At 45.3% G+C, this 25347-nt stretch overlaps 1 protein-coding gene across 4 annotated transcripts in view; it reads right to left on the bottom strand.

The window, feature by feature from the left end:
* Window positions 1–25347, bottom strand: part of dnah7 (dynein, axonemal, heavy chain 7) — a 46613-nt gene that overhangs the window by 16639 nt on the left and 4627 nt on the right. For all 4 annotated transcript variants that reach the window (XM_077616966.1, XM_077616968.1, XM_077616967.1 and 1 more), the window contains 41 exons: window positions 24561–24830; window positions 24344–24471; window positions 24128–24206; window positions 23179–23403; window positions 22431–22577; window positions 21590–21769; window positions 21349–21489; window positions 20513–20883; window positions 20121–20307; window positions 17447–17640; window positions 16480–16678; window positions 16268–16408; window positions 15916–16128; window positions 15734–15843; window positions 15180–15348; window positions 14988–15090; window positions 14765–14892; window positions 14452–14664; window positions 13830–13928; window positions 13442–13690; window positions 12127–12276; window positions 11258–11440; window positions 10991–11167; window positions 10742–10873; window positions 8590–8811; window positions 8322–8519; window positions 7520–7675; window positions 7284–7452; window positions 7083–7209; window positions 6566–6785; window positions 5655–6281; window positions 5330–5575; window positions 5035–5264; window positions 4629–4959; window positions 4147–4490; window positions 3863–4043; window positions 3556–3741; window positions 3029–3192; window positions 2649–2803; window positions 888–1078; window positions 395–528 (listed from right to left, as the gene is read on the bottom strand). In XM_077616966.1, the coding sequence (XP_077473092.1) occupies window positions 395–528; window positions 888–1078; window positions 2649–2803; window positions 3029–3192; window positions 3556–3741; window positions 3863–4043; window positions 4147–4490; window positions 4629–4959; window positions 5035–5264; window positions 5330–5575; window positions 5655–6281; window positions 6566–6785; window positions 7083–7209; window positions 7284–7452; window positions 7520–7675; window positions 8322–8519; window positions 8590–8811; window positions 10742–10873; window positions 10991–11167; window positions 11258–11440; window positions 12127–12276; window positions 13442–13690; window positions 13830–13928; window positions 14452–14664; window positions 14765–14892; window positions 14988–15090; window positions 15180–15348; window positions 15734–15843; window positions 15916–16128; window positions 16268–16408; window positions 16480–16678; window positions 17447–17640; window positions 20121–20307; window positions 20513–20883; window positions 21349–21489; window positions 21590–21769; window positions 22431–22577; window positions 23179–23403; window positions 24128–24206; window positions 24344–24471; window positions 24561–24830 (8069 nt within the window). The remainder of the gene's footprint in view (window positions 1–394; window positions 529–887; window positions 1079–2648; window positions 2804–3028; window positions 3193–3555; window positions 3742–3862; window positions 4044–4146; window positions 4491–4628; window positions 4960–5034; window positions 5265–5329; window positions 5576–5654; window positions 6282–6565; window positions 6786–7082; window positions 7210–7283; window positions 7453–7519; window positions 7676–8321; window positions 8520–8589; window positions 8812–10741; window positions 10874–10990; window positions 11168–11257; window positions 11441–12126; window positions 12277–13441; window positions 13691–13829; window positions 13929–14451; window positions 14665–14764; window positions 14893–14987; window positions 15091–15179; window positions 15349–15733; window positions 15844–15915; window positions 16129–16267; window positions 16409–16479; window positions 16679–17446; window positions 17641–20120; window positions 20308–20512; window positions 20884–21348; window positions 21490–21589; window positions 21770–22430; window positions 22578–23178; window positions 23404–24127; window positions 24207–24343; window positions 24472–24560; window positions 24831–25347) is intronic.

Genomic DNA, 25347 nt, shown 5'->3' with positions numbered 1-25347 from the left:
AACAAATCTGGGACCTGTTTTTTTGCCATCAATTGAAAGTCTGGACTTCAGAAGACGTTACTGAGAATGGATTGTAAAACATGTACAGTACATGCAAGTACGGTTTGACAATATGGGAGCACAAAACCCTTCCAGAAATGCCATGACATCCGGAAATGATTCTCTGATGTGTGAACGCAATTTCCCGTCTGAGTTGAACTGCTCGTTAGCCACTACCTAAACCCGTTTCAGACATATTCTGCTATATAAGTGGTACGTGAATGCAACGTTCGAGCAACTTGAGCCCGAACTTTACAATTACCGGGTCAAATTTTGTCTTAATGCAACAGGTAATGTTCCGGTTCAGAGCGTAGAGGTTTGTGACGCAACTACTGTGGTTCCATTCGACTTATACCTCTTGTTCTCAGCTCCTTGAAGGATGAGAGCCTGTTTCTCCTCCTCAAGGTCGGGCCTCTCACGAGCCACTACGATGCCCAACAGCTGGTCCTGAATGCCCTCCGGGGTTATCATGAAGTTGAGCAGGGTCACCTAAAAGAGCAACGATCAACCGAGTTAGAACGGGTGTGTATTAGTTAAACAATGTCAGATGATAAAAATGTTTAGTTGCTTTTTATTCGCCCCTATTGCGAAAATGATGGCTCAATTATTTTTAAAAAATTGCATCAGTGCCATCTCAGAACACAACTGTACAATAATAATATGCCCAAGTGAAAATGGTCATGTGAGTCAACTGACAATTTTGCTCACAAAAAGTTGACATTTTAGATTAGAGACCGAAATATTGTCATTCTGACAAGAATCAGCATCAACACAGCACTTTCGAGGATGGCAAGTTCATAAAAAGCCGTCGTGGTGTAAATGCAGCACAAACAACTAACCCTGCATACCTTGACGGAAGTCTCGGGCAAGTAGTGCGGGTTACGTAGCTTGGTGGTGATGTAAAAGCGAAAGTTGGGCGAGTATTCAAAGGTACTGTCGCCGAGGCGGATGCAAATGGCGCCGCCCTGTTTGAAAGTCTGTCTGAGCAGTAGAGGCTCCAGGATTGGGTCCAACTCTTCACCGACATTCTCCAACAGAACTATGAGACAAAAAAGTTCACATCAAAAGGGAGGCCAGTACGCAAGTTCAAAAAAACCATGTCCAGATATATATATTATCGATAATTGACTTTTCATAGATATATTTGGGTCTCAGGAGCAAATGTAAATATAACAAGGCAATAACTTTGCACGACTATTGTTAGTGGCTTAGTGTAAATGAAGTAATTTAGGATATAAAAGTCACACTGGGCCCGTTTCCCTCTTCGCGCACAATAACGAGCAATCGGCAGCACAAAATGAATTATTACAAATGCTTCCCGTCGTCTAAATATTCATCCGGAGCGCCATTACGTATGATAATGCCGTTCTCGTGTTGCAAACATTAACACAATTAATAAATGACAGAAAGCCTCTAGGTGGCCCCCAAAGATCTTTAAGTGGCATCCAAAGACACGGACGTTGACGAGCTTTGCCTGGCTAGATAAACTAGGTCAGCGTGTGCGACTGTGAATATTTCATTTGTGTTTTTAATCAACACATGCCTCGCTTAGGAAACCACCAAATGGGACGTTATCCGTCAGATAAAAAGACTTTGTAGGCTACGTTTTGAACAACAATGAATCGGACTAAAAAACGAGTTGAGGCATGGATGATTCAAAGTCTTTGGGAAAACTAGGGCACGCCTCCAAGAGGTTGCCAGTCAATTACAGAACTCACTCGCTAACGCAGGTAGGCTAATAGCCATTCATTTTTGCCTTGGCGAGAAAAATCGAAACCAAGTGTACCTCCCACGACAACACAAATTTCAACGTGATAACAGTTAGCATTCAGGTCTAGCTCCAAAGAAACAAGTACACAAAGTGTCCTGCTTGGGGCTGTGCGTGATGAGGCATTTAAATGGAGGGCTGTTCTTGTAATACAGTACGTATGTGTAAGATAAGATTGTAAGATAAAATGACTATGTGGCTTGGCAATTGCTTGTTCATATTGTATCAGTTTTTGTAAGTATAGAAACATCGATGTCATAAGAAACTTGCCCCGAGTTTGGTCATTGTCATGGAGACTTGACACTGATTAACCGGACATCGCCCAAAGTTTGGTCGTTGCCATGGAGACTTGCCACTGATTAATCAGACTTTGCCCAAAGTTTGGTCGTTGTCATGGAGACCTGCCACTGACTAATCAGACTTTGCCCAGAGTTTGGTCGTTGTCATAGAAACCATACTATGCCCTGTTTTCCTATATAAAGACTGACCCACTGTTCATTCAGAGAGAGTTGCAAGGACAACAGACTGTGAGCATTTCACAGCTGTTCAAACTCTCTCCCCATTCTGCAGTCCGGAATAAACCCATTTCCTATTAAATTGATCTCACTCTTTCTTGACCTGCTCCTGAAGTTGTATTTTCAGATCTATCAGTATGACCCCCCTACTTCACGTGTATAGAGAATTTAAATCCTTAAACCCCATTGTATGAATTGACTATTAACACATCTCTCTTAAGCCATAATAGTGGTGAAAACTGCCCTCAAAAGGGAGTTGGATCCGCCACAAAAGACAGACAGGGGAGGTATAGCAATAGGCAAAGTGAATATTGAGTAGCCCCCACCTGGTGTTCCAAATTGAATGCAGTTCTCCAGGGTACGAACAAAGCCGGGATCACTCAATTTAATGACTGCCAGGTTGTTGGCCTTCTCCATGTTTTTGATCCATTTGTTGGCCTGGCCCTGGGGATCGATCATCAGAGGCCACCGCCTGGCGTTTCTGTGCACACAAACAGTCAAATGGCAACATATTGAATATCAATTCACAACACTTTCCAGGCACGTGCATGATAGCTGGATTCATACGCAGGTGTCACTGGGGGAATTTGTCTAGGAATAAATACCATACGTATATTTAGTAAATGGTAAACATGCACTTTGTTTCTATTGCCGAACGTAACGCGGTGCGGGCAGCGGCTTATCCGCAACCCGAACGAGGACTCACGAGATGATGATGCCGTTATCGATGGAAAAGCCATCGGTAGGCAGCCCCGCGATGGTCCAGGCCCGGATTTTGACTAGCTCCCCCAAGGAAGAGGCGAGAGTGATGCTGGATGAGGAGGGAATTTCCTTCTCTTTACAACTACTCGACCACTCAGCGATCTGCTCCTGAAAAACAGCAAAAATTGACCATTCAAATTCACCACTTAGCTAGACAGATGACATTATTTGTGTGCGGGGACAATCGTAGATTCCCGTTCATGTGAATTCATAAACATCTAATCAAGTATTTTTTCCCAGGAGGAGAAAACTATTCTGGATGAATTCTCAAATAGGAGTTCATTAAGGTGCAGAATTCACACAAAAAAATCTCTGATTCAGGGAGTGTGTGTAGATTAATATTCTCACGTTACGTTTGTCCAAACCGTGCAACGTAGAGAGTTGAATTTTTTTATGGTGGCCAGAAACGGCTGTCGGATCCTAATAGCCTAGAACCGCCGCTCTCTGAAAACAGATCAAATTTCAGCTCACCAGTCTGAAGCTGGAAGTGAACGCCCCCAAGTAAGCCACGATGCCTGCCGAGATGAGGATATCCCCGGTCAAATTTTCATATAGAATTCCCAGCATGCGCGCCATTTCGTTCCAGCGTGTCTTCTCGCCGCCGAGGCCGCCAATCAGTTGCGTGGCGCGCTCCAGTTTCTTTTTGCACAAATCCACCTGGAACAAAAACAAAGTGGGGCTGAGAACGAATTCAATGTACGCGAGGTTAGCTAAAACTCGCTCTTTGGAAGTTCTCGAGCTGTCAGCACTGTTACAAGCAGCTCACGGGAGACCGAACCTGGTTCTCCAGTTCAATTTTCTTTTTCTTGTTGGACTCCAGAATCTGGTTGAGCTTGGCCACTTGGTCCTGCACTTCTTTGAGGGCGGCTTGCTTCTTCTGCAGGACCGTCAAGGCCACCTCCAGCTCCGACTGGGCCTGCGCCAATTTCTCCTTCTTGGGAGCAACCACCTTGGCCACACTGCAGAACACACATCAAGGTCAATTTCCCACTTTAAAGGAATAGACAGTGTCGACTTTTTTCTCCTCTGATAGCACACACACTTCAAAAGTCTGGAACGTACCCGTCGTACTTGTCCATGGCGCAAACCCACTTGCACAGGCCCTCGGCGGCGGTGGATGCCGTCCGAACCTTCTCGGGTACAAAGTCTGGGTTGCTGATGTACCTTTCACGGATGACGACCATGACGTTGGCGGGGATGTTGTCTTTGTCAAAGTCTCGCAGGGTCTGCAGGAATTTCAGGTCCCCCAGGAGCTTTTTGGCGGGACCCCAATAGTCTTCCACTTTTTTGCCGCTCCCGGGGTCGGTAACACGATCCGGCTTAATCTTTTTGAGAATGCAGATGGCCTCCATGACCAGCTTGACGCCGCTTGGCGGACTTTTCATGGACTTGACCAAAGTAATATCCTGGAGGAACAAGATATACGAAACATGAATGAATCTGTGAAAGCACTTCAATTGGCCGTCGATTTTTCTCAGAGTGGCCCTTGAGGGAAAAAAAAGTTTGGACACCCCTGGCGTGAGCGATCCTCAGCCAATACTTACATTTTGCGTGAGCGTATCCAGCGCGGAAAGCGCCGACTCCAAGATGGGCATCGTGACGGCCAAGTCGGCGTCGCACTCGTCTTTGATGGCTTTGGCGGCCATGGCCTGCACGTTGGTGACGGCCTCGTCCTTCTTCACCACCTTTTCCGTCTCGGCCGCCTCCGCCGACTCCCGCTCCACCTGGACTACCATCTCGTCCACTTTCTTGCAGGTCTCGATCAGCTGAGGTTGCAGCGCCTCCAGCTCGACCTGCATGGTGGCCACCTGCGACGATGCCGACTCCAACTTCTCCAGTCCCACCACGTACCGATTTTTCTGCGTCATCACTTCGCTAGAGGAAGCAGAAACGTGAAGATCCAGATGGTCAGTGCCGCATGGGGAAGGCGCTCGCGGGTTGCCGTCTTACGCTCGTTTGGCGTTCAGCAGGCTCTTGAAGGTGGAGATGAGCTCCAGGTAGGAGGTGGGGGTGACGTAGTTGTGGCGCTGCAGTTCATCCATGAAGCGAGTGGACAGCTCAATGGTAGAAGTGTGGAAAGTCTTGCACATGTCAATGCAGCCCGCCCGGTGCTCGTCCGACATCTCCACGTCTTCCAAGAAGCGACAGGCCACGGCCTGGAGAGCATCCTCGGGCCACGTCTGGCAAGAATTTACAAAGTTTACGGTCACGACTTCACATTTTTTGTACTGTACATTTACCGTACCTGGAACCAGTTAATAGTACAGCAGTTGATGAGGGCCGGGAAGCGTCGGAGCCGGTTCCGAAAGGCGTCGCCGATGGGACTCATGGCCAAAACCACGTGCATCTGTGAGCGGCAGCGCTCTACGAACATGTTGAATAGTGCCAAGTTGCTGCCGTCCGTCTGCTTATCGCGTTCCCGCTGGCGGTCCAACACTCGCATTTTCTCGATCACTTCTTGCTTCTCGTCTACCGCGAACAGGTTGGGCACCTGTACCACAAACGAAATCGGGTAGAAGACCAAACGGGAAGGAGGCGGAGCAGAGTTTTCATTTGGCTCCCGCACTAACCTCGCCGGTGTTCAGCAAGTTGCCGATATCCTCCAAGAAGGACTCCATTTTGATCTGAGTGTCGGTGAAGAGGAAGACGCCGTGAGCTTCGCCCGACGTGGACCTGGTCATGATGAGCTTGAGGTCATCGTGCCACTCCACCATGCCGTACGTCTTGGAGATCTCCACCTGGAAGAGCTCCGCCTCGGCCATGTGCGCCGCCAAGCGGGTCAGAGACTGCCGCCCGCTGCCACCCACGCCGACTAAGAGGGCGTGTCCGCTGGGCTGCTTGAGGATGCGGGAGATGCGGGAGACGTGCTCGATGGCGAAGCGGAACAGCACCAGGTTCATGGGCGCTTTGCTGATGGTGTTGTACTCGTCCAGGTGGGACTCCACCACTTGCCGCAGCTGGTCCAGGTCTACCACCTCGCGGTAGCTGCGGTCGTCGCCCTTGGGGTCGTGGAAGTCGCAGAACATCAGACTGCGCAGGTCGTCTTCCGTCACCACGCCGTCCTGGTCCAGATCCAGATACTGGAAAAGCTGGTGGAAGTTCACCTCCATCTGGTCCTTGAACACCACGTGCAGGTGGCTCACCAGCCACGAGCGATCAGAGTCTTGGACCAGACGATCGTAGTACACCCGCAAAACCTAAAGGATAAAAAAGGTGGCTCCTATTTATCTCAGCTAACAATGGGCAGAAGGCAACACTCAATTGGTTGCCAATCCGGGATTCGACCCTTGATCTCAGTACAGTGAGGCGGACGTGCTAACCACCCGACCACCGTGCCACCCTCTCAAGATATAGCTAAAGAAAATATCTTGTTCATTTCCATTTTCACAGTTATTGGTCCATGGAAGGAAATCCAAATAACTTTGTTGAAAAGCCTCAAGCTGTGAATAATTTGGTCTGGCAATTTCCTGTTTTGTCTCACCTCGTGTACCCAAAGTCGTTTGATGGTGGACGGCTCCTCTGCCGTTTCAGGTCGCGACAAGCAGATGCCCTGGATCACACGGGAAATGTCACGTAGGTTGAACAAATAGTGGGACTTTTGGGGGGTAGGCAAGAGATTTTTGGTGGCTTCCTTGTAAACGGACATGGTGCCTTTCACTATCTGAGTGGTCAGCGACGCAAACGTCTTGGGGAAGGAAAACCTGGAAAGGAAGGAAAAAAATGGATCAACTGCTTGTGAAAATTGCATTATGACTACAGTTGTGCCTCTGCTTACGAAATCAATTGGTTCCGGAACTTTTTTTCGTAACTTGGATTTTTCATAAGTAGAGCAGTACATGAGAAAATTATTTAGTAATGTAATTTTCGTAACCTGAAAATTTTGTACGTGGAGGCATTCATAAGTAAAAGCACGACTCAATGATTTTCCTGTGCTGCGCCCAAAACGTAGCGCATATTTTTATCATCTCATGTGATTGTTTAACTGTGATCTTACCCACCGAATAGTAAAATGCCAATGTATGATCCTGGAGAATATGGTATACATTGTTTTCTCGTCAAAATCGTTAATGGTCAGCATATTGAAGTGGCGCAGGTACCGCGGCGTCACCGGGTTTCGTCCTCCGCCTGCGGAACGATAGGATGAAGATCAATTTATTTTTCAGGTTCCTACTTTTCCCATGGGACTATTTTCCACTCACCGGGCGGCCCCATGGCGCACATGACCTGAATGTCCACCAGTTTAATCATAGAGCAGTCCTTGAGGTCGTACCAGTTCCAGTGGTCCAACCACTGGCGCAGCAGCTCCACGGGGGGCTGCGCACCGTACACCTCCCTGGCGGGCATGTTCACATCGTCCACGAATACCACCTGTTCAGATAGATTTGGACAACAAATCTTTGGATTGCCGTGCATGGACGGCGTGTCGACAAAGTACCATTTTCTGCCCCATAGGAGGACCAAAGACGCCTTTGCGCCGTTTGTCCAACTTGGACATGATGATATTCTGAGTCTGGGCGGCCGTGGTCTGGGCCGAGAAGTTGATAAACAACGGGTTGTAGACCTCCTTGTCAACGTGATTCAGGAGGAAGTTCTGGGGAGAAAAATAGAAGTCAATCCTCCCACTTTTATTTGTAAAATCGGAATTGGGGAGAAAATATATCGATCAAAATAATTATTTGAAGGTAATCACTGATTCGCTGCCATTGACGGTGATAGCCGGCCAATCAAATTGGATTGGAGGTGTATCGCTGTCAATGGAAGTCAAACTCAATGCCAACCTTCCCAGTTGAAATGGATTTAATGTCTCACATCGCCCATGAAAGAGCTCCAATTAAAATATTAATCAAGAGATAATGCAATATACCATATATTTATATTCACACTACAAAAAGTAGGTCATTTGTGTCAAACAAAACGGCGAAATATTCCTACATTGATTTCAACATGTCATATTTAGTTTTAAAGGTGAGAAGTGTACAGAACGTAAAATCAATTTCAGCTTCCTGTGCGGAACATATTCAATTATATTTTTAAAAATTGGGCAGTGGTTGTACGGACACTTGGAGGAAGTAGATTGGACCTTCTGGAATGAGCAAGATTCCAACATTTTGACGGAATGTCATTCCGAGGAGATCTTGTCACTTTGCGATTGGAACCGTTTCAATGTTTTGATGACCCAAAAATCTCCAAAGCGGATCGATTGTGTACAATTATCTCGCCTGGTGGTCAACACTTACGGTGATGTAGACGCTCTTGCCGGTCCCGGTGGGACCGATGAAAATGGTGGGCTTCTGGTTGGTGACCAGCAGCTTCATGAGCGCCGAGTAGCGCACCGTGTTCTCCGTGGGCACGATGATCTCGTTGAACTGCATGTCCTTGGACAGAGGGGGGGCGCTCTGCAGCTCCTCCGTCCACAGCTCCCACCGGCCTTTGCCCTGAAGGTGTCGTTTCGTTTCGGATGACGCTTTTGGAGATGGCGCGCGTTTCCGACGTGGGGGCGCTCACCTCTTTGATGAAGCGGTACTGATACACCGTGTCCTCGGTGGGCAGCGGCACCGTCAGCTCCTTGGTGGGTGGCCCCGCCGTGCAAAGGATGGCGTGAAGGTTGCGCGTCTCATCGCTGAGCGGCCCATTCAGGAGCTCCCTGACCATGTGGTCGAATTTCAGGCGACCCGGGTCGTTGCAGCTGGCCCCCACCGACCAAACCAAGCAGAAGACGAAGATGCCCTGTGGGTGGGGGACGTTACGATTTTTAAAATCCACAGGACAATTGTACGTCCCGAGAAAATAAAGGCATTAAACTAGGAACATAGTGGAGTTAGTCATGTAAACAGTGTGGCATGTCCATTATTTCCAATCAACGTAGGAAACTGTAAAATTGCAGTGTTTTGTTTTAAACAAATAAATTTGTTATTAAAAAAAATCCAATCTGATGAAAAGCATTTGATATTTTTGACTAATTTGAGCTGACTGGACATTTCCTCTATGTTTTGAAATTGCTCCGATATTTTTTTTTAGGCAAAAATGATTATTTAGTATAGATAAATTACAATATCCTCTTACCTCAGGATTATTTTGTTGCTGGTTGTCTTAAAAAACAAACATAAAAATACTCTAAAAACCTGATTCCAATCCACGCTTTAACAAATGAAAATTAACCCGAACCCTTTTAGGAAGAATAAAAGGTTTGGACACCCATGCATTAAAAGATCAACAGGTTGCCAATCCACTTAAAAGGCACTTTGTGTTTCCTTTGTGTTGTTTTGGGCAATTATGCAAATAAATGAGCAACAACAACACTGCAAAATTAACTTCCAACTACCCATAAAACAGCAAAGTTCACTACAAATAGCAGTTGTGTGGCATGATATTGGAGAAATGATCATTGCAGATAACAGCTTTTCTGTGTGCGTGTGTGTGAGGGGGGGGTGAAAGAACAACAAGGATTCTACGGGAATTGCAAATGACTCCCGAGTTTCGTGTTCGTTCCTGCTGTTAAAAGGTTGATTAATTGAATGCTTGTAATGATAATGACCTGATGGGGAGCACGGCGGAAAATGTGAGGAGTATTTTACAGTGACATTCACCATGGGGGTACAACAGCAGTGGGCCAAACACATGATAGTGTGACAAGAAAATACGTGATATATCATTGCGAATCATGCAGGGAATGAAAGTCAGGGCTTAGTTTCTAGTCATTCATTCCTTTTCTGTACCGCTTGTCCTCACCTGGGTCGTGGGGGGTGCTGGAGCCTATCCCAGCTCACTACCAGCTCCAGGCAGAATTGGTGGCCAGCCAATCGCAGGGCACGAGGAGACAAAGGAGGACCAATCAAACTTAGGGGGAATTTAGAATGTTCAATTAGCCTAGCATGCATGTTTTTGGGATGTGGGAGAAAACCAGAGCACCTGGACAAAACCCACGCAAGCCCAGGAGAACAAGCAAACCACACACAGCGAGGACCCACCTGGGATTGAACCCTCGACCCCAGAACTGTGAGGCCAACGCGCTAACCACTCGGTCGCCTGGCTTCCCAGATTCAGAAAAATCTTCAGTCTGTTCTAAGAAATGTTATGACATCTAGAAAAATTGAACTTTAGCATGGATAGATTTTAATAGTCTAGGTAACACAAAATAGAAAAATACATTTATCCCATTGACTTTGATTTGCTTTGTACTTTGTGCTTTTTGCTTTGTTGTTCTGCAGCCTTTGACTGTACGGTCTACCTTATAACTATGCCTTTTCTTGCTACTGTCACAATGAAATTTCCCAAATACGGGATGAATAAAGTTATCCAATCCAATCCAACCTCATAAAAACAAAGTCATAACTTTAGGGAATAAAGTGTATATTATTTAAACCGCTTAGATTCAATGGGCATTGTGCTGCTCCTTCTGACGTTCACGTCATTGTGTTTAATAAATTAGTATTAAATTTTTGTCATGTCATTTTTCAACGTTGACTTGCATCTTGTTGAAAAGTAAGTAGCCATTTTGCCTGACTGTCACGTTGCATTTATAGTCTTGAACAAATTCTTTCATTTACCCAATGGCGCCGTATTTTGACCCCAAATGGCGTCCCGTGTTTTACCCGAACACTTAGCAACGGTAATAAACGGTGGCAACATCTGCCGCGTTCATCTCGGTCGTACAAACCTCCAACCAGGAGCAGATGTCATTGTCGTTCATGCGCTTCATCACGGCTGGGTCGTGAAACTCATCCATCATGCAGTCCATTAAATTCATCAGAGCTTTGACCAGATTACTGTCGGAGGTCGGCGACAACTCCTGAAAGAAAGGAAAAACAAAAGAAAAAGTTTTAGTTACAACTACAGAGGGACAACTCCAAATAAAGCCGTCTTAGGTCACGAGTGCCGAACCGAGGGTCGGCCCGTTTTAACGTACCGTGGTGGCTTTGCGGATGAGCTCCAGGCAGGGCGGCAGTATACGTTCGAAGAGGCCTCCGATCAGTTCTTTGTGGGCAGGGGTCACCGTGGAGGGAAGTAGGTTGAACCAGGACAACATAAGAGGATGCCAGCCCAGCATGTGGGGCTCCATGTAGATCATTCCACAACGAGAGACCTAGAAAAAGCAGTCAGAAATCTGACCCAGACCAAAGGCGGGATAAAGGACATTATTTGGGGAGTCGGGGTGGAAAAGGGGCTTCCTCACGGTGGCCGGTGACGCCACTTCCAGGTCCATCGGTTCGAAGATGAGACTCATCTGGGGGGACATTTGAATGATCTCGCCGCTCATCAGACACAGCTTCTTGTTGTCGTCCAGCACCGTGTTCATGTTCTCGATCCACACGGCGTCCACGGGGCCGTCGAAAATCAGCCACTTTCTGTCGGGGGTCTCAAAAGAGAGAGGGACAAGACAACGGTACATGAAGATTTGTCGTGTTTCTTCGTTTCGATGCGACAAACGTCAGGATCGTGGGTATTCGCAATGATGAGGTTTCGGAAGAAGTCGTGCTTAAATGTTTGGAATTTGAAATACGAAACGACATTGAAATATGCAATTAAAAGAAATTTCAAATGGGGAAAAAAGAACAAGTGAAAAAATGTTATTTGAGCTGAACCAACAATCAGGTTTTATACAGTGGAGAATTAAAATCCCCGATAGCCAATGGATTAGCTGAAAATAAAAGAAATTAAAAATGTAAGAAGCAGGCAATATTATGCACAAAAAAATCCCCCTAAGGGTGGAAAAATATCCCAATTTTGATGAAGTATTGATGTAGTGAGATAAAGTTAAAGATAAAGTGAGTGGAAGAGTTTTCTACCACAAATGGAAACTCCAACGAAATCCTTGAATCCGGCGCCCATATTGAATCAACGTCTTTCCATTGTTTGAAGGCGACACATTTAAGAAAAAGTTGTGACTTTTTGTCATACGAATATCTGAATCAAGTTGACTGGAGCATTGTTAGCGCAAGTTAGTGATGAAAAATGAGTGAGGCAATCTTTGAGTGGGACGACGCAAACAGAGTGACCTTGAAAATGATTTGATATGAGCTGAAAATGTAGAACTTGCCCTACCTGGGAAGAAGCAAAGTTTCTGTAGCTGACAGCCAGGATTCCATCGGACCACTCGTGGGAAACTGGGTCAAACTGGCCGTACAGTTGTCCCATGGTGATGGATTTTGGATTGATAACCGTGATTTGCACTTCGTTTTCCTCCATCAAGCCCTGACGTGACACAGAAATGTCAACTTGCAGAAATCCACAAGCATTTAAAAAAAAATCCCCCCCAAAAATCTAGCCACAAGATTTGTCATAACACGAACAAAAATTATTTTGACCTGATCAAGATTGGCGTTTTTTTGCAATGGAACCATTGGACAAATTAATTATTTTTTATTGTTCTAATGCAAATAGATTAAGATGTTAAAAGTGCAAATGATCGACGTTGATGAATGCGTTTGACAGATTAAAAAAATTCATTAAGTGCTGCAACGTGTCAAAGAAATATGTCAAAAGTGAAATAATTCCATATTTTAGTAGGTATTTAATTAGTTAATGACACATTCCTTCACTCGCTTATCCTCAGAAGGATCTCCAGGGTTAAGGAAGAAAAGTGTATTTGTTTACTTCATTCTGTTCCATTTGCTCCTCCAGAGTTTGAAAGCTTAGAATTCAAAACAATGGAAGCGGTTGCCTAACGAGAAGAGAAAAGTACACTTTTTTTGTGACGGAGTGGATTTACAGTGACGAATGCGGCTATCCCTGACATTCCATCAGCGGGCTTTCATCCGTCTCCTCGCCGTGCAGTCATGTAAATACGACTCGCCAGTTGTGCCGGATTGATAGCGACAGCAAACAAGCGCTCTGACAAATTGGATAGACATTCACCAGGTATTGAGCGCCAGATCATTGTACCTTCTTTTTTCAGGGCGTGCAATAAGCGTTCAGGGATTTCCTGATAATAATAAAAAAAACTCACAAACTATTTGTTAAGATGGATTGGACAAAACGATGGCCAGGTAAATATTTGACGGCAACAAGTCGGATGAGATACCGAAGGGTCTACATCAGTTCTTGATCAACGCTGTGAAATGTTAGAAGGTTGAAAGGAGCTACGCTATGTGTCTTTCAGACTTTAGCATAAAAAGCAACAGTTTCGATGCATTTAGACGGCAGGCATATCCGATTCCAATTCAACTGTTCACACTATTATTAACTGGTGTCCAAATCGGATCTGGGCCTGTTCAGACTGAGCCACATTGAGGAACATCAGCCCTCTCATAAAAATCCGATTTTACACTCTTTGAATGCTGCGACGCCAAACGAGTCAAGCGGTTTCAATCTAGATGGGCTAAAAATCAGAGGCAGGCCGCCATTTGCTTTTCCGTACCTTGACGAAGACGTCGTGGAGGGCCGCCGAGAGCACGCGGTAGGCGCAGGTCTTCCCCCCGAAGGGTTCTCCCACCAGCATGAATCCGTGACGCACGATCATCATCTCATAGACTTGCAAAATCTTCTCGATGAAGAAGTCGGTGACCTGCAGGTTCATGATTTCGCAGTTTTCCTTGACGGCGTCCAGCAAAGTGCTGTAGTCTCGTTTTGGGAGCGTGACGCCGGGGAAAAGGTCAGACGTGATACCCTGAAAGAGGGAGAATGCATTTAAAAGAGACAATTACGTCATCTTTCTTAAACCACAAAAAAAATTGAACATTTGGACAAGCAACTTCCATGGCACCGATATCGGATAGCATTCGGAATGCGGTTTTCTTCACACGTACCCCAAACAGTTGCAGGTCTTGGGCCAAAAACTTTGGCAGATTGACATCAATAATGGATCTCAGTAGCAGAACGTCTTCGTTCTCGTCTGGAAAGGCGAGCTGCATCCCAACAAACAGATGTTAGATCATGATAAACGGGTCGCAGGGAAGACACATCTTTGACTGATTGCCAGTCAATCTTCCGGTGCCAAAAATGCTTCATTGTCAGCTTTCTAAAAATGTCCCAAAAGCTCGAAAATGAATGTGTTGCCTTCAAAACCTTGTTAGAACAATTACCATTCCCTCACACCAATTTTACAAACCATCGCGAAATTGGGTGGATATACGTATCTATCACATGAGGGAAGAACCCATGCCCAAAATTAGGCAATTTCAATAAAATTCATGGCTGGAGTTTTGTTAGATAGGAGGAAAAAATATCGACAGTTGAAAATGAGGTAGACGTGGGATGGAATTTCTGGTTTAAAGTCCTGATCTGATACTCCGGTATCAAAAAACAAAAAAATAACATTGTGACATTCCTCGAAAGACCTCTTTTGAAAACAATATGGAGCTCATACTATCAAAAAAGATCGAAAAAGTGTCAGATGCAGTGCTTGAATTGGTCCCCACGCACGCCTACCTTGAGGTTTCCGGCGGCAGTCAACACAGACTTGACGGCCCTCATCCCGTAGTCGTAGTGATGCTGCATGGACAGCTGCTCCGAGCACAGACGGTAAGTGGCCACGATCTTCACCGAGAGTGGCCGAGCTGTCACGAAGCCGCACGAGTAGAGCACGATCTCCGCAATTAAGGCGTAATCCGGCACCATCATGGCCACGGTCCTGAACAGCGCCTGCGGAGAGACCCCACACCCGATCGTCTCTCATCGGCAGGTCCGCCGGTACCTCCATCTACGAGTTGAATCGGTTCCTTCGCCAAGTAAAGATACATACTTTGAGGTTGTCCGGAAGCTCCGAGCGGCCGGCGTAACCGGGGTTCATTGTGATGAACACGGCGCAGGATGGGTCCAGGTTCAGTTCCGTTCCTTCAAACATGAGCAGCTTGGCGTGAGCGGCGATTCCTGAACAAGAGAGACATGGAGGGGCTGGTGAGCATCTCTGTACATTCAAGAACTGGACTGGAACGACACAAAAGTCGTTAAGGACTGACAAATACCTCTCTGAATAGTGAGGATCTGTTGAGCCACCACCGACAAGACCTCCAAATCGATTCGGTTAAACTCATCAAAGCACGCCCAGGCTCCGCAAGACAGAAGGCCCTGGTGGCGTGTACGTTTACATTGATTGTAGTACATGCGAAAAACAACGGAAGCAATTTAAAAGGAGAACGTCATGAACCCGTACTCACTTTGAAGAATTTTCCGAGGGCAATGTAATCCAGACCGTCCGAGCAGTTGAACACCACGCACTGCTTGGCCACGGCCTTGGCCAAATCTTTTGTGGTTTCAGTTTTTCCTGTCCCGGCGGGGCCCTCTGGTGCTCCACCCAAATGAAGATGGAGTGCACCAAACAGAGTACTGGGGGCGACAAAGAAAGTGTCATAACAAAGCAATTTTCTCTTTGTGGTAGGTAGCAATCAAACAAAGGCTGATAAAATGTCCTCTTTCATGCCAATTGGACTTTATAATCTCTGTTTTGGAGCCCAAATGGTGGACTTGCTCTACATTTTAAGGCACGGATTCTTGAAACCCTGTGGTGGGTCTTCCCGTAATAGATTGTATTTTTCTGAATGAAGGAGGCTCAGAGGATTAAACACTTTGAAGGGCCCGAAATGGAAAACTAAACCCCCAAATGGCTAACTCATTGTACATTTTTAAAGTACTATGCCATGTGGACATTTGTGAAATTTGCATTGGGAGCTGAATAAAAATTCAGTCCCTAGAATTAACAAGATGGCTTTACCGGTAGCAACGGTCAGTCAGTGGCGTAATGACCAGACGCAGCGTATTGCCAAGGTACTCGTACCCGTACGGCAAACCCGCATTGATCATCTTGGTCTCAAGGGTGTCCTCCTGCACACACAAGTCAGCCCACAGATCAGATTTCTTAGAGTTTCCAGCGAAACAAGGGAATAAGTCACTTACTATCCAATAGTAGCGCAGCTGGCTTTGCCACAAAAAGTCATGTTCGTCGGTGATGCCCTTAGTGACCAGCAAGCCAAGCACGTCCCGGGCGTGGACGTCCAGTACGACCAGAGCGCCGAGGGTGACCCGGTTCTGTTTGGACAGCTTTCCTCGCACCAGCTGCACGATGTCATCAATCTGCCGGTTGTTCTGGTCCAGGTAGTCATCCAAGGCCTGGGGAGAGGGTCAAGAAATGGGCAAGACCAAACGCCAAACACCAAGACCATCTTTGTGTCGTTAGCTCAGCTGTTCGACAGTATTCTTGACAAATTGGTTTACATTTTTAAGATACAATATCAACGAGGCAAATCACCTTCTGTCCCGATTTGATGGCATCGTGGATATCCTTGGTCCAGTAGACTTGTGAGACGCAGAGTACCGCCTGACCGGGCCACGCTCGCACCCAGTCTATCCTCAAGGCTTTTGGGTACGCAACGATAGCTTCCCCGATGACCTGCGGATGTCAGGTTTTGGATTTAACTATTCAGTTTGGCTTTACTGGGCCAAAAGGGCGCTCAAAGACACCTTGTGCAAAGACGATATCATGTCGGTCTCCAGTTCCAGGAGCCATTTTTCAACCTGGCCGCGGGCGTTAGGCGTGCAAATGATATCGACGAGCTGGACTTGTTCACCCTCGCTGCTCTTCATGTGAGTGATGTCGAGGTCTTCGGTGAAGGTGACGCGTGCGATGCCCTCGAAGCATTTTTTCAAGAAAGGTTGCACCCTAAAAAAAATACATCAGGAAGGGTCGATAGACTTTAGAAAGGAAGACATAGACTGTCGTAAAAATGCTAAATTGAATTATCCTGCTAATCAATCTGGTCAGATGCTAGCAATTGGCATATTGGATATTTTTCTGCGGAGATCGTCAACCAGAAGAAAGTTTAAATCGGGCGAGTGGACTTTTCTCGTTTGAATAATTTGACACGATTACCGTATTTTGCTGTTTAATATACCCCCCATTTAATATACCCGGATATATTAAACGGCAGGGGTATATTAAATGGCGCACAAACGGGAAAGTACGATCCACTACGCACTCTTTATGGCGTGACGGGGTGCATCAACGTTTTGCAGACTAAAATTACTTACTGCTCAGGTTAAAACTACTTACTGCTGAATAAAGTCTGACTTGGAATTTGAATGAACTTAAGTATCTATAATTATGCCCCCATGAACACCATACAAATCTTGCCAAAAAAGCTGAGTTGCCGTTTAATATACCCAGGTATATTAAATGGCGCACAAACGGGAGGCTCAAAAAAGCAAAAATCCTTTCATATACCCGGGTATATTAAACGGCAAAATACGGTAACCAGATTTCCCAAAATAAGGTGGGCAAGAAAAACAAACAATTTGGGGAACGAGTCTATCAGCCTATTTTAAATGGTTTAAATCCATTGAGAAAAGATGAGCGATTAGGGAGATTTCCAGCAGTACATTTTCTCAGGAGAAATTTGCTTTTGTCAACAAGCAACGTGTCCCCGATTACCTTGTGGGGTCTTTGGTCTCCGAGAGGATTTCCAGCAGCTCCTCATTGGACAGGAAGAAAAAGCGAGGGAAGTAGAGACGCTTCTTCTCCAGATAGTTGTTGAGTCCTTTGAGGATCATCTCCAGATGCTCGTTGGACTTCTTTTGTCGGTCCAGCATTTGATTGATTTGGATCACGACCAACACGTGCCTTTCCTGTGGGAAAACAAGGACGAGACTCTCTAAATTCCAATCTTGCAACCATCATTTTGTTAAAAACAGACCCTAATGTGTGAATGGCATTTAATTGGTGAGAAAGGGTGCAAAATACTGTATGTGCTCACCAAGAAAAGTAAGCAATTAACTGAAGAAAAAGAAAGACGAGCCCTCATTTTGTGTTTCTGGGTCAATGAAAAGAAAAAATCCAAGTGCGGCCACCCGCCTGCGTTTGTGTGTGCGGTGCTTCGGTCCCTCGGTGGCCTGGTTTTCTTCGCCGCTAAAGATGACGGCGAAGCTCCCAGACAAAATCTATAATTTCTATTTGACACCGCAGAGCTTTGGCCTCGAATTGATGTGTCTCCTTTTAAGTGGGCCGAGCACGTCGTTAACCTTTGCCGAGTCTTTGAGGACGGCTATCGCGTTTGGGCCCGTTTTTGGGGGTGCCGTGTTCGCCTTCACGTTTCTTTTCGAATGTCAAACCACTTTTTGCTGTAGCGAAACAATCAAAACTATCTTTTTTTTTACCTTCTCCTACTATAAAAGTTTAACGAACACGTGGCTCTCGAGCCAAGTGCGGCTCCCGGGCAAAATATATGCTTCTTATCATATTTTGTATATACTTTTGACTTGTTTCATGTTTCTCTTGTTCTTATTCTCCCTTGAAACACACTCAAAATCATCAAAGCCAATTAAAAACAAATAATAAATTATATTTTCAAAAATAATTTGGCAGATTGGACCTTTTTATGCGGCTTTTTGACTCTCACGGTTGAAAATTTTGCCCTTTGTGTCTAACTTTTTCTGTGACCGGACGTTTGGTCGCCCGGACGTTTGGTCGCCCGGGTGAATATAATTTTGAGAGCTGGTTTGAACAGTATATATTTAGATATTAAACTCCCTCTCATGAATATAATTTTGAGAGCTGGTTTCAACAGTAAACTCTCTGTCATGTTGTCAAACGTCCGGGCGACCAAACGTCCGGGCGACCAAACGTCCGGGCGACCAAACGTCCGGCTACCAACTTTTTCACCACCCCTAGTTTAAACTAACACCCGAGCCCCGATGTGTGGTAAAAAAACATTCATAATAAATATTTCTTGAATGAGTGCCAAAATTATGCCTGAAAAAAACAATAACGAGGCGGCGACACCGCATTTATCATTTGTCTTCTCTTTACACCGCATTTATTCACCGCCACACGGACAATCGAGAGCGATAATGGGCGCTCGTCCCATTTTTTTCACGAACCTGTTGGCTTTTAACAATGCAGCAGACTTAAACCCTCTAATGAGAAGCCGGCTGCCATATTGTTTAGAAGAGTGATGGAGTCCATCAACGAGGGGCCCGCCACCAATTGCCGCCTTTCCACGACATCCCCTCATCGGCACGTAGACAATATTGTCGTCGCGAGATGTGAAGCACCGGCGTGGAACAATGAAAAATCCGAAGATTGGGGACCCGGCGTATCGAGCCGAGGACACGTTGTGTCCGCCCATTGAGAGCATCTGCACAGCATTAAAAAGCCATTATGGCACCTAATACGTCCATTGATGCATTGTTCTCCCTTTCTGTGTGCTGGTGAATAGCTTTCCGCTGACTAAACGCATAAAATGGCACGGCTATTCTATTAAAGGCAACATAAAATAAAAATCGGATTAAATCCGTGTTCATCAAAACGCCCGCAGTAGGTCCTATTGTCTTGTAAATTTCCTTCTTTTTGCGCTGAAAAAAATGTCTGAGGCATTTCAAGGAGAATCAATAACAATCATCCAGAAATCAATTTTAACCTAAGGGGGTCTTTTGGTCTTCCACGAAGGTGGGTTTAGTTTGCCGGACAAATGTAAATAAGAGCGTTTTATAAGATACGGACATTTATTTTTATGCGACGACCATCGTCGACTTCTATTTTGGGGGGCGTGAGAAATTTAAGATTTAAAATGTGGCCTAAGAAGTGAGAATGGCTTGAAATGTGTGACCGAGTTGAGAAGTCGTTATAGATTGATGAGACGCTAACGTTACATAACCTGTCAGTAGTTACAGTTAAAATGCTCGTGCTAAGTCAGTGTGGCTAATCGGAGTTATCTATTGATAGCATCCCAGCTAAGAAATCCATCATGCCCTTTTTTCTGTATCGGCAAAATACAGAAAATGCATCACTACCTTGCTGGATTTCTTGTGTTTTAGGACAATTCTTGCCAGTACAAAAAGCAGCAAGTGTCAGATTTCTTGATGTGACTAAATACTAATTATGTCAATGCTGGCTGCATTTTTCAGATGAATTTATTTAAAATATTTCTCAGTAGAGAAAAACGAAACGCGGCTAGGTCGGTATGACAAACTTTTTCATGTCTGGCTCCAACACACTGATAATGTTCTTCCCTTTACTATTTTGTATAAAATACACGATGTTAATATTTATTTTTGTATTTCTTTCCTAAATTGATGACGTCACCGTTTCAGGAGTGTCCCGATCTTACCGTGGCCACTTGCTTCATGGTGTCCTTCCAGGTTTTGTCCACGTTGGTGAAGCGGCGTCCCTCTTCGGGCATCTGCGCCATGATGTCGGGCGAGCTGAAGATAGGCTCCAAGTAGAGCCACGTGGATTGGACCTTCAGCCACTCGTCCAGGATCTCCTGCAGGAGCAGTAGAGTCCCTTCCCATTCGCTGTAAATGCAAGACAAACTAAGTGGCTTCCTTCCTTGCAGACTCCCATTTTTCCTCCCTACACCTTCCCGCGACCTTTCTAACAACATTCCATCCCTTAATTTCATCAGTCCAAACTCCTGAGCTTCGTCTTTTCCATCTTTCGTATGATTTTTGTCTTCAACCCCAACCCGAACCCCAAAGAGCGGCATCCCTGGTCCCTTACCGAATCTCCACCTCAAAAGGTTTGATGTAAGGCGAGCCCTTCATGGTTTGCGTCTTGACAATGTGGTCGTCCAGCAGCATCTGAATTTCGTCCACCGACGACAGGATGGTGGTTCCCGTCTCGCGGTAGGGCAGAAGCTTGAAGGTCATCTCGCTCCATTCGCCGGTCATCTTCTCCAAGGCCTTCTCCAGGGAGTACTCCTTGCTGGCGGACTCGCTGATGGTTTCAAAGGCGGGAAGGTGCTCCTCCATGTCCAGGGACAGGAAGTAGGACATGCGGGCGGACTCTTCGTCCGTCGTGTTGAGGGGTTTGCCGGAGATTTCGCTCAGGATGTCCCAGTGGCGCGGTCGCAGGCCTGGATTACAAAGCACCTGCGCAGATAGGATCCACGTTGGATGAAAGTCATCCGGCCGACCAATGAACGGAGGCTTACCTACCGCGTATCGTGGTACCCGGACATTTCGTCAACGGACAGTTCGTCGCCAGACACTTCTTCCCCGGACGGTTCGTCGAACGGACATTTTTCGTTTTATTTACTGCCTTTTATATTAATGTCAAAGTTCCTTTAAAAAATCTGAAGTAAAAACTCTCGTGATTATAATTTTGAGAGAGAGAGAGATTACCTGGTTGATAATAATTATTTATGCAACAAAACAATCGTTCGCAAGGTTAACCCTAACCCCTAACCCTAACCTTAACCACTATCCCCTAACCCTAATTCTAACCACTAACCTTACGAAATGTCCGGTCGACGAACTGTCCGTCGACGAAATGTCCGGTCGACGAACTGTCCGGCGACAAAGTATCCGGTCACGGCGTAGCGTCGGGCGCCTCACCTGTATCATGGGGACGTCCTTCTTGAAGGCCTCCACTTTGTCCTTCATGATGGTGGCCAAGCCTAGAGCATTGGGCACATCCCCAAAGCCTTTCTCCAGCTTGTACAAAGAACGCCAGTAGTTGGAGACGTCCCCTTCTATCTGAAAGTCCGACAAATATGCACATTTAAGCGTTGCCGGGGGTGCCAGAGCCCATCCCGGCCGACTTCGGTCACAAAAAAACTTGACGAGATGCCGCTACCTTGTCTGGGTTGACGCCAGAAAGCGGGCCGTAAAGCCACTGCTTCTGATTGGTCAGGAAATCGTTGGCCGTTTCGTATAAGCGCAGGAAGGGGGTGAGCTTGTCTTGGGTCCTTTTGCGGCGTGGATACTGGGAGGCGGGCCATTCGAATGCCTCCTCTTCCATGTTGAATTCATTGATCTGGTGGAAGAAACCATACTATTTTATATTGAGTCTAACGCCCTCTGTTGGATCCTTATCTCCGAATACCTCATCGGTTTCATCTATGCAGAAGCCAACCATTCCACAAATAATTTTTATTGTACAATTTCAGTAGTTATGGATCTGTGTAAGTCTTGATCATTAACGTTTGAATACTTTTATGGGCAAGATAATTCAATAATAATATTTTTTTTCTGCTTATCTTAGTATTATTGCCACTGAGTAAGTCGATTTTGAGAGTAAATTGAGACGTTATGATTTTCAGTAGAGTGCTGTGAGATTTTATTTTTTATTTTTTTAATCATGAAAAATAATAGGCCTTGTGTCTAAGTCGATAAATTCATTCTAAGGCCAATGCTGCCCTCATCAGGTTTCAAATGTTGTAACAAATCCGCCTCGACAGTACATGGAGGTCTCATAATATATTTTAGTCATTCCTGTTTGGGTTTGGTGGACTTACAATGGGAAATGTCTCAATATTATCTTGGTTGAATGATCATAAAGGCAGTAAGTACAGTAGACAATGAGATTTAGTCATTTTTGTCATGTCAGCTGTGTAAGGATGAGCAAAAAAAAAATAGAAAAATAAAAAATCTTCTAGGAGACTCAAATACTGAAATGGCCAAAGTGTGTTTGTTACCCGCTCAATAGCAGCATCCAATTTGGAATTGAGACCCTGAGCCTTTTTGAGGTATTTGCTGAGATCCTCGAGGTCGCCAAAGGACGTAAACTCTTCCACTTGGATGCTGTAATTTTCCAGTTCCTCCTTAAAGTGCTCGCGGATCATCTGGAAGGGGCAATTTACACACAAAAAAACGCTATTAGAGCAAGGAAATGGGGGTATTTGCATGGCATTTCTATTCATGTTAATCAATTTATGCTCTTGTGAATAATAAAATGCAAAAATAACTAACATTTGGCGGGTTAAATAATATTTTAATTGAGTTACTTACCAATATTTTTTTTATATATAAAATACTGCTCTACATAGAAGACAATCCAAAAATTGTGTTCAATATTTGGGTAATTAATTAGAACGCACTTGAATGTTTGAAGTATTCACATAAAATCCAGTATTTCATTAAAAAATATCTTTAAAAAAATCATAATTCATTAAGGATACGAAGTTCTGAAGATGACGAAATGAGTGGCGAATTGAATAATGAAATAAAAGCAATAAGTCTATGAATAACATAAATATTAGAAAGAGAGACAATAATGAATGTATCATTCCAAAATAATTATCTATATTCAATTTTGGCAATTTATATACTATATGTACCACAAATTAGAGCAAAATAAATGTGCCATTATTATGAAGTCATTGGCTTCCATTTTGATCCAATGATCGCTAAAACGGATTTGAGGTCTAGAAGCAAAAGACCAACCTCCAGGCTGTTCTGATACTGCGTTGTCTTTTCCGAGACGATCTGTTCGTGTTCCTCAAAGATGTTGGGCAGACGCCTGAGCCACTGGATGGTCTTCCTGTTGAGCTCCATGTCGGCCGTCGACAGCGACACGTAATCGATGAGCGAGCACAGCTGCGTGTTGGAGTTTGCCAACCTCTGCTCCAGCTGCGGTAGGTCCGTGCTCTTCACTTTATTGACGAAGGCCTGCGGGAATGGGCAAAGTTGTCGAGTCGAGTTTCGCACCATGTCAAATGTTGGCGGCCGTGTCCGTTGGCGTGGGCCAAAAAGCCGTCAAATCAAATTCAAATGCACGCAATCCCTCCAAAAACATCTTCTCGTAAACCTTGAGCAACCATCAAGCTCGCTTCTAGAAATGTCAGTCGTCAGTGTTAATTAATCCAGTTTTAATTGCCCAAAAAGGAGATGTTTAAACCGAATGGCCCGATTTTTGGGGGTCTTTTAGATTTTTTTTGTGTGCATCTTGATACAACAGAGTGGCACAGTGGTTAACACGTCGGTCTCGCCGTTCCGGGGTCATGGTCAGATCCCAGGTGGGTCCTCTGTGTGGAATTTCTCCGGGTGCTCCGGTTTCCTCCCACATTGCAAAAACATGAATGCTAAGATAGCTGGTTGATCACTCTAAAATTGCCAAAACTATGATTGGTTGTCCATTGTCTCCTTGTGCCCTGCGATTGGCTGGCCAGTAGTTAGCTGGCATAGGCTCCAGCACCCCTTGCCACCCTCGTGAGGATACGCGGTTCAGAAAATGAATGAATGAATGATTCGGACCCCTAAAATCTAGATGTAGAAAATGCATTCCAGGCATGTGACATCTATGGCAACTGGTAATAAATGAGCAAGTTTCATTTTGTAATAAAATTTCCATTTTAGCTGGGATGATCCGATTAGGCATATTTCGTGTTGATACCTTCAACGCCATGAGTGAATGCGTGTCCGGTGGCGTGCTCAGCGTCCTCTCTGCGATCTTTTCAAATTCATTGCATAACCTTTGAAACGGAGGAAATCACACTATGTATTAGAAAACGTTTTTTTTTTTTTTTTAAATCTCCAACTTGACTTTTTAACGACAATATTCTACAATGAATGGTTTCCCTCAAAAGATCATTTTGTCAAAACAACTTACGTGGTGTTGATTTCCTGATGGCCGTGGAGCATCTGCGAAACCAGTTTTTGCTGGAGGTCCTTTGCCCGCTTGACCAGGCCCTGGATGAGCTTGTGGCACTGGACCTCGAACATGCCAAGGTGGACCACCTAAAATGGCGGACCGGCACCAAATGAGGACACCTCGTGGACCCCAAAAAAATTAAAAAGCGAATACCGTTTTGCTGGTATTATTTCACCTTGCGTGAGGTGTACTGGATGCAGTCGATCAGCTCCTGGTAGTTGATGACCTCATCCAGGAGCTCCTTGAAGGTGTGCTCTTCGCCCAGGAAACGCTCCATGGCTTCCTCCGCCTCCTTGTTGACCAAGGTGGCGTACTTGTCGTACTCGTGGATGTACTCCGTGGGCTTGACGTACTCGGAGACGACGACCTTGCGCACGTCCGCCGCCTGGACCTGGATGATCTCCGGCAAGATCACCGGTTTGAGGGTCTCCCCGGAGGTGCTCACCTGGGAGAGCCCGAACAAAAAATGGATCCTTTTGGGGCCATCGTTATGGAAAGGTCTGCAGAGCACCAACATTTATTCCAAACTTTCCAAGGGGAATTGCCTTAATATACAGGGGCTTTGAACCAAAATGGCCGACTTCCTTTTGAATTTCAATGAATATGACCTGTCAGGAAAACCAGTTTCTGTGTTCAATGATTAAATCTACATGTAGTGGACGTGTTTTCTAACTTTTTGATAAAGGCTGGAATACATTGAGAGCGTCTGCTTCAGACCAAAAGTCGATGGCGTGCTATTTTGTTCTAGAAATTGGTTCACAAAGTGGTTAAAAGCTGTTCTGAAGCACTCGTTTGGGGAAAATTCCACTTTGGAATTCCACCAAATGAGCTCAAGTTGGCTGTTGGTCGCTTTCTATATTTCCTATTTTTTTAGGTGTATGACTATTACCAAAACATCTAGAATATGATTTTGTCTTGAATATGTTGACCTAGATCAATTAAAAAAAAACAGAACTGAACAT

The sequence above is a fragment of the Stigmatopora argus genome, chromosome 13 (genome assembly GCF_051989625.1).
Source record: "Stigmatopora argus isolate UIUO_Sarg chromosome 13, RoL_Sarg_1.0, whole genome shotgun sequence".
Classification (NCBI taxonomy): Eukaryota; Metazoa; Chordata; class Actinopteri; order Syngnathiformes; family Syngnathidae; genus Stigmatopora; species Stigmatopora argus.
Note: the sequence above shows the minus strand (reverse complement) of the source record. Positions and strands in the feature narration are given on the sequence as shown.